General features: G+C 37.1%; 1 protein-coding gene across 1 annotated transcript; it reads left to right on the plus strand.

The window, feature by feature from the left end:
• Positions 1–755: 755 nt before the first annotated feature.
• Positions 756–12,986, plus strand: LOC104220475 (G-type lectin S-receptor-like serine/threonine-protein kinase At1g67520). The gene is made up of 9 exons (XM_070167008.1): positions 756–1,238; positions 1,311–1,762; positions 7,076–7,202; positions 11,345–11,440; positions 11,535–11,731; positions 11,825–12,035; positions 12,129–12,366; positions 12,459–12,546; positions 12,687–12,986. Exons 1-9 carry the CDS (start codon positions 1,091–1,093, stop codon positions 12,984–12,986), a joined length of 1,857 nt encoding a protein of 618 aa, XP_070023109.1. The 5' UTR covers positions 756–1,090.
• Positions 12,987–13,200: the final 214 nt, after the last annotated feature.

Here is a 13,200-nt window from a genome sequence, read left to right on the forward strand (position 1 = left end):
GCCGTTCATTTTGAAATTAAAAAAGGGACTCAAAATGCTTGTAATACTGAAAGCCATCCATCCCATAATCATTTTCTGAGAGAATTTTTAACAATGTGCGTGATACTTTTTTTACATATTAAAAATCAAGAAAATAACAATTGGACAACATAAAGAAATATGTGTCCATTTTTTTCTTCTTTCGTCCTGAAAATGAAAAGAAACCATTCTTAGTCTCATAACTCAAGTTGGATAACTTTCAAACAGTTCAAAGGAAAAAATTTCGGCAATTTCATTTATTGATCGGTCTTTCCTCCTTTTTATGTTTATCTCGTTTAAAATGGATTTTAACATTCTATTATACCACAAAGTCATCATCTTGATATATTTTGCTTTTAGAAAAAATTAATACTAGCATTTATAGTTACCCTCTGAAATAAGACAACTTTTGGAAGAGGCACTTTAAATTAAAAATTTTCTTTTATTTAAATATTATTAAATACCTAAATAAAACTATTAATTTAGAAGAATATTTTAGTAATTCAACTTTTAACTTTTAAATTTTCCACCTTTATAATTATTAGTTTCTCAATAATGTATGGCGCACGTGTATACCAATTCACGCAGTACACTTGTTAGTTGATATTCATATGGCCATACAAAGATTTAAATAGATAATTATAAATGAAAAAAATATTAAAATATAAGTTAATAATTAGGCATGAAAAGAATAAAATACAATTTTCTATGAGTATTAATCAATATGAAACATCGAATACTAACTTATTTATCGGAATCAAAAGTAATTGAATATCGTCTAAATCTACTGACATAGACCGTCAAAGTTTAATCAGAAGAAACAACAAACACCAAATAGGAATTGGTCAAAATTGTTGCTATGTAAAGTCATGATAATCTCTTTCCACAAGCTTTCCTACAAGAAACATGTGGATATCATTTGTACTCAGAAAAAACTTGAAAAAATCTTGCTGAAAAATGTTTCAAATCATTGACTATTCTGAGCTGCACTTATGGCTTTGAACAACCGAAAACACTCTAAAGAGATGATCATATTGTTATTATCTGAATCAACTTGTCTCTAGCTACCAAAATGAATTCTTTAGCCAATTACATCTTCTTCCTCATCTTGACCTTATTCTGCAGCAGAAAATGTGTCATTAACCTTTCATGTGTAGCTGCAATAACCTCAATGAAGCCTGGTGATGAACTCAATCACTCACAATTACTTGAATCAGAAGGTGGAAAGTTCAACTTAGGATTTTTCTCTATCCCAGAAACGAATGAAAGTTATCTTGGAATATGGTATGCAGGTGATCCACGAGATAAGAAATTATGGGTAGCCAATCGGAATACACCTATATTGAACAACTCAGGATTGCTCACCATAGATTCTACAGGAATATTGAAAATCACCAGTGGAGGGAAGACAGTTGTGAATATTGCCCCTCCTTTATTGACAGGAAGTTTAATAGCTAGACTTGAAGATTCTGGAAATTTTGTGCTTCAGGATGAAACTCGGAATAGTACTTTATGGCAAAGCTTTGATCATCCTACCGATTCTCTTTTGCCTGGCATGAAGCTTGGTTATAACCTTACAACAAAGCAGAACTGGACTTTAACTTCTTGGTTGAATATTTATACTCCGGCCTCGGGGGCTTTTACTCTAAGTTTGGAGTCAGTTCAAGATGCATTTCAGTTGGTTATGTTGAAGTTTGGCAAAATGTCAAAGTCCCACATTGGTTGGGAGTTAAGTTTGGGGGGGATTTTTCCCCTATAAAAGAAGGCCTAATGTTTAGGATTGAAATACACCTCTCATTTGCCTTCTCATCTGTTTAAGGCATTTGTATCTTCTCTCTTTAGTATTATTTCACTTGTATTTTTGGAGTGAAATAAAATATTGGTTGTGTCCGAGGAGTAGGCAAAATTAGCCGAACCTCGTAAATTCTGGTGTTCCCTTTATTGTTGCTTTATTGTCTTATTTATTATTTGGTGGCTGTCATAATTTTTGGTATAGTAGTTGTGACTTATTCACACTATATACATTTGGCTTCCGCAACAATTGGTATCAGAGCCAAGGTACTGTCTAAGTATGCTCTGTGGTTGCAGCATAGTCTGATCTTCCACATCAGAAAAGATTTATCTTGGTAACTGAGTCAAGGTTCTGTCTGAGTATGCTCTGTAGTTGCAGCTTAGTCTGATCTTCTACATCAGAAAGGAAATAATCTTGATTTGTGTCGTCAGCTATTAAATAATATTTGTGTCAAATATGGGGGACAATAAACAAGAAGAATCTACATCAAGTGTCAACAATACGTCATCATTGGCATCTTCGCTTATGACAAGAATTGTGTCAAATGCGAAATTTGCGGTAGAAATTTTTGACGGGTCCGGACATTTTGGGATGTGGCAAGGCGAGGTTCTAGATGTCCTTTTTCAACAAGGGCTAGATCTGGCCATTGAAGAAAAGAAACCAGATGTTATTGGAGAAGAAGATTGGAGAATTATCAACCGTGTTGCTTGCGGTACCATTCGATCCTACCTTGCTAGAGAGCAGAAATATCCATACACAAAGGAAACTTCTGCAAGTAAATTATGGAAAGCACTGGAGGATAAATTTTTGAAGAAAAACAGTCAAAATAAATTGTACATGAAGAAGAGACTGTTTCACTTCACCTATGTTCCTGGTACCACGATGAATGAACATATCACCAGTTTCAATAAGTTGGTCACAGATTTGCAAAATATGGATACAACTTATGATGATGGTGACTTGGCCTTAATGTTGTTGGCGTCACTTCCTGATGAGTACGAGCACCTTGAAACTACTCTACTCCATGGAAATGACGAAATTTCTCTCAGAGAAGTTTGTTCAGCTTTGTACAGCTATGAACAAAGAAAGCGAGAAAAACAGAAGGGCGGAGAAGGAGAAGCACTGTTTGTGAGGGGTCGTCCTCAAAATCAAACGAGGACAAAGAAGGGAAGATCCAAGTCAAGATCCAGACCCAGTAAAGATGAATGTGCCTTTTGTCGAGAAAAAGGGCACTGGAAGAAAGACTGTCCGAAGTTGAAGAATAAGGCCAAACATAACAATGGAAAGGCTATTATGGATTCAAATGTAGCTGATTGTGATGATTCAGACTTCTCATTAGTTACAACAGAGTCATCAACATCATCAGACATATGGTTGATGGACTCGGCTTGTAGCTATCATATGTGTCCCAACAGGGACTGGTTCATGGAATTTCAAGAAGGAGAATATGGAGTCATCCACACAGCGGATAACAGCCCTCTTACCTCATATGGCATTGGTTCAATACGATTAAGGAACCATGATGGAATGATCAGAACATTGATAGATGTTCGATATGTACCGGATTTGAAGAAGAATCTCATCTCTGTGGGAGCCCTAGAATCAAAAGGGTTCAAAATCATTGCAGAAAATGGAGTGATGAGAGTATGCTCCGGTGCACTAGTGGTAATGAAGGCTAATCGGAAGAATAATAATATGTACCGCTATCGTGGCAGTACAGTTATTGGGACAGCGACAGTAACATCCAGTGACGACAAAGAGGCAGAAGCAACCAAGCTATGGCACATGCGCTTGGGACATGCTGGAGGAAAATCCTTGAAAACTCTATCAGATCAAGGATTGTTAAAAGGAGTAAAGGCTTGCAACTTGGAGTTTTGTGAGCATTGTGTCAAAGGGAAACAGACAAGGGTTAAATTTGGTACAGCGATCCATAATACTAAAGGCATTTTGGATTATGTACACTCTGATGTTTGGGGTCCTTCCAAAACACCTTCATTGGGTGGGAAGCACTATTTTGTAACCTTTGTTGATGATTTTTCTCGAAGAGTGTGGGTGTATACAATGAAAAACAAAGATGAAGTGCTGGGAATTTTTCTCAAATGGAAGACGATGGTGGAGAATCAAACAGGCAGGAGGATCAAGTGTATTCGCACAGACAATGGAGGTGAATACAAAAATGATCATTTCAATAAGGTCTGTGAAAATGATGGCATCGTCCGACACTTCACTGTTAGACATACACCACAACAGAATGGAGTGGCAGAACGTATGAACCGGACCTTGCTGGAGAAGGTACGGTGTATGTTGTCCAATGCTGGCTTGGGCAAAGAATTTTGGGCTGAGGCAATTACATATGCATGTCACCTCATTAATCGTCTACCATCTGCTGCTATTGATGGCAAAACACCATTTGAAAAATGGTACGGAAAACCTGCTGTAGATTATAACTCTTTGCACGTGTTTGGCTCAACTGCATATTATCATGTGACGGAGTCAAAATTGGATCCAAGGGCAAAGAAGGCTATTTTTATGGGAATTACTTCTGGAGTCAAAGGATATCGCTTATGGTGCCCTATGACAAAGAAAGTAATATTCAGCAGAGATGTTACCTTTGATGAATTTGCTATGGTAAATAAGGTAACAGAAGATACCAAACAAAATGAAGGTGCTTCTAAGCAGGTGGAGTTTGAGGGAAAATTTATTTTTCCTACACAAGAAGCAGAGGAGGAAACAAATGAAGATTACCCTCTGGAAGGAGAGCCAGTAGAGGAGATTCCAACTCAGGAATCTCAACAACAACTTGAATCAATAGCAACCAGCAGGCCAAAAAGAACAATAACGAAACCTGTTCGTCTCATAGAGACGGTTGCTTGTGCAACCTCAATTGTAGCTGATGATGTTCCTACTACTTATAAAGACGCTGTCCAAAGTTCAGAAGAAGATAAGTGGAGGATTGCCATGAATGATGAAATACAGTCCCTTCATCAGAATCATACATGGAGATTGGCCAATCTCCCGAAGGGAAAGAAAGCAATTGGGTGCAAATGGGTATTTGCAAAGAAGGAAGGATTTCCTAACCAAGTAGATGTTCGCTACAAAGCAAGATTGGTGGCCAAAGGATATGCTCAAAAGGAGGGAATTGATTACAATGAAGTGTTTTCTCCAGTTGTAAAACATTCCTCCATTAGAATTATGTTGGCTTTGGTAGCACAATTGGATTTGGAACTAGTTCAGATGGATGTAAAAACTGCGTTTTTACATGGAAACTTGGAGGAGGAAATCTACATGACTCAGCCAGAAGGATTCAAAGTTGCTGGAAAAGAAAATATGGTGTGCAAACTTGAAAAATCGTTGTACGGATTGAAACAATCTTCTAGACAATGGTACAAGCGATTTGACGAGTTTATGTTGCGGCAAGGGTACAAGAGAAGCAAATACGATCATTGTGTGTATTTGCACAAGCTTAAAGATGGTTCCTTTGTATATCTTCTCCTATATGTTGATGATATGTTGATAGCTTCCAAGAATTTGGAAGAAATTGATAAGTTGAAGATTCAACTGAAGAAGGAGTTCGAGATGAAGGATTTGGGTGAGGCAAAGAAAATTCTTGGCATGGAGATAATTAGAGATAGACGTTCAAAGAAACTCTGTTTATCTCAAAAGGAATATTTGAAGAGAGTACTTCAACGTTTTGGCATAGATGACAAGACTAAGCCAGTTAGTACTCCACTTGCTTCCCATTTTAAGCTAAGTACTACTATGTCGCCAATGGATGAAGCTGAACGAGAGTATATGTCAAAGGTACCATACGCAAATGCTGTTGGTAGCTTGATGTATGCAATGGTTTGCACAAGGCCTGACATTTCACAAGCTGTTGGAGTTATTAGCAGATATATGCACAATCCAGGGAAGGAGCATTGGCAAGCTGTGAAGTGGATTCTACGGTATATTCATAATACTGTAGATGTCGGGTTAGTTTTTGAGCAGGAAGACAATCAGTTTGTAGTTGGATATTGTGACTCAGATTTTGCGGGTGATATGGACAAACGAAGATCAACTACTGGTTATGTGTTTACTTTTGCAAAGGCACCAGTTAGTTGGAAGTCTACTTTGCAGTCAACAGTTGCTTTGTCTACAACAGAGGCAGAGTACATGGCTATTACAGATGCTGTGAAAGAGGCAATTTGGCTTCAAGGATTGCTAAAGGAGCTTGGTGTTGAACAAAAAGGTATCACAATTTTTTGTGATAGTCAAAGTGCTATTCAATTAGCGAAGAACCAAGTTTATCATGCAAGGACGAAGCACATTGATGTTCGGTATCATTTCGTACGAGAAATCATAGAAGAAGGTGGAGTCACGGTGAAGAAAATTCATACTACAGAGAATCCTGCTGATATGCTGACAAAGGTGGTGACTGCGGTCAAGTTTCAACATTGTTTGGATTTGATCAACATTGTTGAACACTGAAGATTGAAGATGAAGACACAACCAAAATTTGTTATTGAGAGAGAATTGAAAATGTGGAATTTTGCCAAGGTGGAGATTTGTTGAAGTTTGGCAAAATGCCAAAGTCCCACATTGGTTGGGAGTTAAGTTTGGGGGGGATTTTTCCCCTATAAAAGAAGGCCTAATGTTTAGGATTGAAATACACCTCTCATTTGCCTTCTCATCTGTTTAAGGCATTTGTATCTTCTCTCTTTAGTATTATTTCACTTGTATTTTTGGAGTGAAATAAAATATTGGTTGTGTCCGAGGAGTAGGCAAAATTAGCCGAACCTCGTAAATTCTGGTGTTCCCTTTATTGTTGCTTTATTGTCTTATTTATTATTTGGTGGCTGTCATAATTTTTGGTATAGTAGTTGTGACTTATTCACACTATATACATTTGGCTTCCGCAACAATTGGTATCAGAGCCAAGGTACTGTCTAAGTATGCTCTGTGGTTGCAGCATAGTCTGATCTTCCACATCAGAAAAGATTTATCTTGGTAACTGAGTCAAGGTTCTGTCTGAGTATGCTCTGTGGTTGCAGCTTAGTCTGATCTTCCACACCAGAAAGGAAATAATCTTGATTTGTGTCGTCAGCTATTAAATAATATTTGTGTCAAAGATGGGAGACAATAAACAAGAAGAATCTACATCAAGTGTCAACAATACGTCATCATTGGCATCTTCGCTTATGACAAGAATTGTGTCAAATGCGAAATTTGCGGTCGAAATATTTGACGGGTCCGGACATTTTGGGATGTGGCAAGGCGAGGTTCTAGATGTCCTTTTCCACCAGCAGCGCTGAAACAGGCTGCATTATTTGGAGCGGAAATGGAGAGTTTCAAGTCGATGAGAGTGGTAACGCAGTGAAAAAATATGTTCTGGTTTCATCAAAATCATCTAAAAGTAAATCTTTATATCAGTAACACACCTTGTTTATTAACGTATATAGATTGTATAGGTCAAGGGTCAACCATATAACATTCAATAATGCTATGTGTAAGCATGTGATTTTTGCCCTATATGAGAAATACTCCCAGAAAATGCAAAATAAAATAATTTTCCTTGGTGTGCAATTTTGAGTATTTTTGTGATATTTTTGGATAATTATTTGTATTTGCCTATGTTTGCTTATTTATTAAATTAATAAAAAATATAAAAATATGTCGCATTTTGCATGTAGGATTTCATTCTACAATTGTTAGTAATTAAATTAGTTTTACGAAAATTAAAATTACAAAAAATAGGCATCTTTTGCATTTTTAGCATTTAATGTCCAAATGAACAATTTTATGCTTAATTATTACTTAATTGTGCGTTAATTGTTATTGGGAGTTAATTTGCGATTTTATAACTTAATTTAGTTCTTAATAATAATTTAAGTATTTTTATAATTTAGTTTTAGAAAATAAAAGAAGAAAAGATAACAAAAATACAAATAAAAATCGGATTGGGCCACTTCTTCAATTTTCAACCCCAGGCCCAAACATTTGTCCAACCTTCTCCATGACCCAGTCCATCTCCACATGGGTCGACCCGGTCCACCCCATTAACCCAATCCATAACCCAATACCCCTATCTTGCATTTCAAAGACACAAAACAAAAGAAAAAAAAGAACAAAAAAACCCTAAAAAAGAGACATAAACCATCCGCCCCCATTTTTGGTTTCTTCTTCTCCAAAAACACAAAACACCCCAAGCCATCCATGGCTACCTCCCCTTCCACACAAGCAGCTCCCATGGCTGCCTCCCTATCGACACCAACTCCTGCTCACCTCAAACTCTTCATCTTCTTCGAAACGACCATCGTCGTCTTATTTCCAAGCTGCTCACCATGGCCAGTCGCCATTGTTGCTTACGCAGATGCTACTGCGGTGCCTTCTGCTTCACCTTCCCCATCCGAACGACCTCCATTACTGCTTCGTCTTCGACTGCGAACAGCTCGAGCAACCAATGCTTGTTTTCGCGAGCTGCTGCCCCACCGAGTCATATGCTCCGAGCTGCTGCTACTTCGCTCCGTTATCCTCCTTCAAGAACAGCTGTTCGTCGTCCATGGCTGCCCTGAACCAACTGTTTCTGCCTTCTGTTTCATCGACCTCGTCCCGGCGCCGCCTGCTGCCTTGTCCAACCCCCAATCCCCCCCCCGTTGCTGCGTCTTCACAGAACCATCACTGCTGCCCGCGCCAGTTTCTTCTTCGTAACCAAACACGCCCCAGCTGCTTCACAGGCCATCTTCTTGTGACGGGCGGCCATCTTCTTTGGTCGTCCGTTCGTGGTCGTCTTCGGCGACAAGTTATCTTGGTGCGATACTCGGTTCCGGACAGTTTGTTTTCATCGTCGTTTGTTCTAAGCTTTGGTCGACAAAACAGTCCGTACGTATTTCGTTTCAATCCGGTTGGTAGATTTTGAGTTTTATTTTTACCCGTATTTTGTTTTGATATTTTCGAATCTAAAATCAACAAATGTTTGTTTTGTTTATCGTTTGAATTAATTTTTAGTTTGTTCATGTATTTTGTTAAATTAATTTTCAGATTTCAAATGGAAGTTAATTAGTTGTTTTTCATGTTTATTTCATGTTTGTATTATTGTTTAAGTAAATATTCGTTAGTTTTAATGATTGTTGAATTCAAATTGAAATTTAATCAATTATTTCTTCAATTTGTTTCATGTTGTTATGTGTTTTCCAGAAATTATTAATGTTGTTTGAGTCATGTGAATCCGTCATGTTTTGTTGTTTGAAAAATAGATTTAGTTCATGTTCATATTTGTTTGAAGATCATGTGTAAATCCAGTGATTTAATGTGAGTTTATGTTTGTTTGTGATTTGTTGATTTAATTTGAATCGTGTATTTTGTTGTTTGTATTGTTGTATCCTTGTTCATCCATTGATGGTCTAAATTAACCAGGATTGGTTCCCGATATGGTTGATTGGTCTAAATTAACCAGGATTGGTTCCCGATATGGTTGATTTATTTCCATCAATTTGGAGTTGTGTTGTTCATCGTGTTCATATGATTTGTTGTTGAAGATTGTTGAGAAATTGGTCATATTGACTATATTTTGGTTGAGTCATGATTAATTGAGTGTTTAGAGCTGATGGGGGTAATTTGGTAAATTGTAATCCGTTCAGGGGTAAAATGGTAATTGCAATAAGGTCGGAGGGGTAGTTTGGTAATTGAACATTATTTTTGATTCTTTATGTTAAGCATGGGGGACAAATATAATGGGGTGGAGTTTTTGATGTACTTGTTTAATATAATGGGGGACAAGACAAAACATAATGGGGAGGAATCTTGCACTTGTTTAATGTAGGCATGGGGGACATATTGTAATGGGTTGGGAATATGGTATTTATTTAATGTAGGCATGGGGGACAAAGTTTAAAATAAAGAAAACATTAATAAGTGGGGCAAAGCATGCCATTGAGGGAATAATTTGGGGGTTGGGAATTGAAGATTTGTCTTGCTATATATAGAGTCATTTCTTGACATTAAAAGAGGACTAGACTTAGAGAAAAAAACTTAGACTTGAACAAAAAGAGAGAAAAGTAAGACTTAGAGAGGGAAAGGATTATTATTTGGGAGAATATTTTTGAGAGTAATACTTTCTGAAAATCTGAAGAAGTGTGGTAGAGTTTTGAAGAAGAGAAAGACAACTTGAACTTCTACTTAAATAAATTCTGTTTGTCTTTTCTCGAGTGTTATTCAAAATCAGTAAACTACTGCATCTTGTATCCATCTCTCTTCTGCTTTGACTGTGATTGCACTTTGGTATTGCTGATTTTTTTTCAATCCATTGCTGGGTCATTCTACGGGTTATTACTGGTTTGCGGTGTTGTTGAACCTGCTGTTGTTGTGTTATTATTGCTGCTGACTTCTCCTTCTTTTGTTCTTGTACCGCCATTTCCAGGTACACATTTGTATACTCTCGGATTGAAGAGAAATGAAATATTAATCAGGCTTTGTTTCTGTTGAATCTCTCCTGTTTAGATTTGTGTTTGAATATTAATTTTTCTTTCTTCGTATAAAGATGTAGTTGAATGATTAATGATAATGAGGTTGCATATGTATACTTTCTTCATCTAATAATGTTTGTTTAAATTAATCGGAGAATAATTAATCTGTTTCGATATCATGGTCAATCCCATGTTCTAGTATTATTGAATAACATAATATAAAAAATGAAAACAGTTTTTCTTTGTACAAACTCGGTCGCGATTTTCCATTCGCATTAGCCGTAAACTAATAATTAATAAGTTACGTTTTTAGCATGTAATTAATTAAGAGATTTTCTTTTATTTTAGAGACGAACTTAATAGGAAAATATAGTCACTGTAGGTTTATCCTTTTAAATAAAAATGAGACGAGCCTCGACAAACAAAAATGCACAAGCTGCGGGGCCCTCTAAATGTATATATTAAAATACTTAGAATTCGGGACAGGCCGTTTAGCGAATTTTACGGCCTTCCCAAAATAACAATACGCTAGTTGCTTTAGGCGCACCTTTAATAATTTAACCTTCTTAAACACGGGTGCACATTGATGTGACCCAAATCCGAATCTCAACGGAGTCAAAATGTGTCGACGACCACGGGTGCATTGATTGTGACGTGGTTCGAGATGCATTTTCACGACGTTGCAATTCTATAAAAATAAATGATAATAATAAAAGCGGTTTAAACTTAATAAAAGCACATAAGTCACAACATGTATTTAAATCAGATATTTAGCCATTATAACAATTTAAGCGACCGTGCTAGAACCACGGGATTCGAGGGTGCCTAACACCTTCCCTCGGGTCAACAGAATTCCTTACTTAGAATTTCTGGTTCGCAGACTTCATTTGGAAAAGTCGAAAATTTCCTCGATTTGGGATTCAAGATAAACCGGTGACTTGGGACACCAAAAGCCAAACCTTTCCCAAGTGGAGACTCTGAATCAAATAAATAATCTCATTTCGAATATTGTCACTTAAATTGGAAAAACTCCCTCGCGCATTTATCCTTCGGGGCGGGCGCGCAAAAAGGAGGTGTGACACTATGGGTGCAGGAAAACAAAAAACTTGGACATGGATAGTGATTGTTATCCCTTTGCTTATATCTGGTTTCATCTTCTACATTATAATGAAAAGATGCAAACTACAAGGTAAATCTCCAAAAAGTGATTTAGTAACTAGTATGTTGTTTATCAATTATGTGGATCGTGTATAAATATCTACAAACTTCTCTTGCATGTACAGTTGAGAAAGAAAAGGAGGAAGAGTATATACGTGAGTTGAAAGCGTCAGACAGCTTCAACAACACAAATTTGAGAGAAGAAGATGGAAGGGAAGTGCATAATTTGAAGATATATAGCTTTGGATTCATATTGGCAGCCACAAACAACTTCTCGAGTGAAAACAAGCTCGGAGAGGGTGGTTTTGGACCTGTTTATAAGGTATATTTACACCCATGTTATATGTGCCCAAAAAACTTGCTTAGTACCATCACTGCATAACTGAAATTACCTTTAAAAAAAAATCTCTGACAGGGAAAATTTCCAGAAGGGAGAGAGGTTACAGTCAAGAGACTTTCAAGGACATCAGGTCAAGGGCTTGTGGAGTTCAAGAATGAGCTTGTACTAATTGCCAAAGTTCAGCACACAAATCTAGTTCGAGTTATAGGATGTTGTATTCATGGAGATGAAAAGATGTTGATATATGAGTACATGCGCAACAAGAGCTTGGACTTCTTCCTCTTTGGTTTGTTATTATTCCAAAAAAAAAAAAAAAAAAAAGACGTAATCATCAAGTAGTTTTCGAAAATTTTGATGAAATGCTTTCTGTCTTTGGCAGATCCGGAAAGAAAGAAGCTAGTGGATTGGCAGAAACGTTTTGACATTATTGAAGGAATTGCTCAAGGATTGCTCTATCTTCACAAATACTCAAGAACGAGAGTGATACATAGGGATCTTAAAGCTAGTAATGTGCTGTTGGATGAAAACATGAATCCCAAGATAGCTGATTTTGGTTTGGCTAGAATTTTCAAACAGAACGAGACGGAGGCAGTGACTCGCAGGGTTGTAGGAACATAGTGAGTTGAACTTGTGTTATTTCTTGATATCAATTCACAAAACATGTAGAATATTCATAGTGATTGAGTAGGAAATTTCTGTCTTTACGCAGTGGTTACATGGCTCCCGAGTTCGCCATGGAAGGCGCATTCTCAATCAAGTCTGATGTCTTCAGTTTTGGAGTCTTAATGCTTGAAATTGTGAGTGGTCATAGAACTACTAGCTTAAAACAACTTGATCGCGCACTCAACTTAATAGGTTATGTAAGTTTTCTTGACACCCTTTTTAAGTTTTAGTATTAAAATTACGAAATTTGAGATAATAGATCATTCTGGATTAGGCATGGGAATTATGGAAGGAAGGGTGTGCATTGGAATTGAAGGATCCAGCTCTTGGAGATGTGTGTGACACTAAACTGTTATTACGAGTTATTCATGTCGGACTATTATGTGTACAAGAAGGTGCAGCAGATAGGCCAACAATGTCTGATATTATCTCAATGCTTGGTAATGAAAGTATGGCAATGCCTCCTGCGAAACAACCAGCATTTTTCACAGGAAGAAATGAAGCTGAATCAAATTCATCTGCAGAACAATGTTCGGTTAATGATTTGTCCATCACTGTCCTTGAAGCAAGATAAGACTTCTGACACATTCGGTTAATGATTGAACACAGTAACTATATAAGAAAAACACGTGTCCTTGTGGTTTGAATCAGTCCTGCATCTATAATCCATCTCATGTTTGTGGTGTTAGGAGGTAAAAATTGGTGAGGGTATCACCAATGCAGTGGGTTCAGTCCTAGTGACTGCATCATACTCAGGTAATAATAGCTGAGATCGCTCTTGCAGGCTG

Source organism: Nicotiana sylvestris, chromosome 2, assembly GCF_000393655.2.
Source record: "Nicotiana sylvestris chromosome 2, ASM39365v2, whole genome shotgun sequence".
Classification (NCBI taxonomy): Eukaryota; Viridiplantae; Streptophyta; class Magnoliopsida; order Solanales; family Solanaceae; genus Nicotiana; species Nicotiana sylvestris.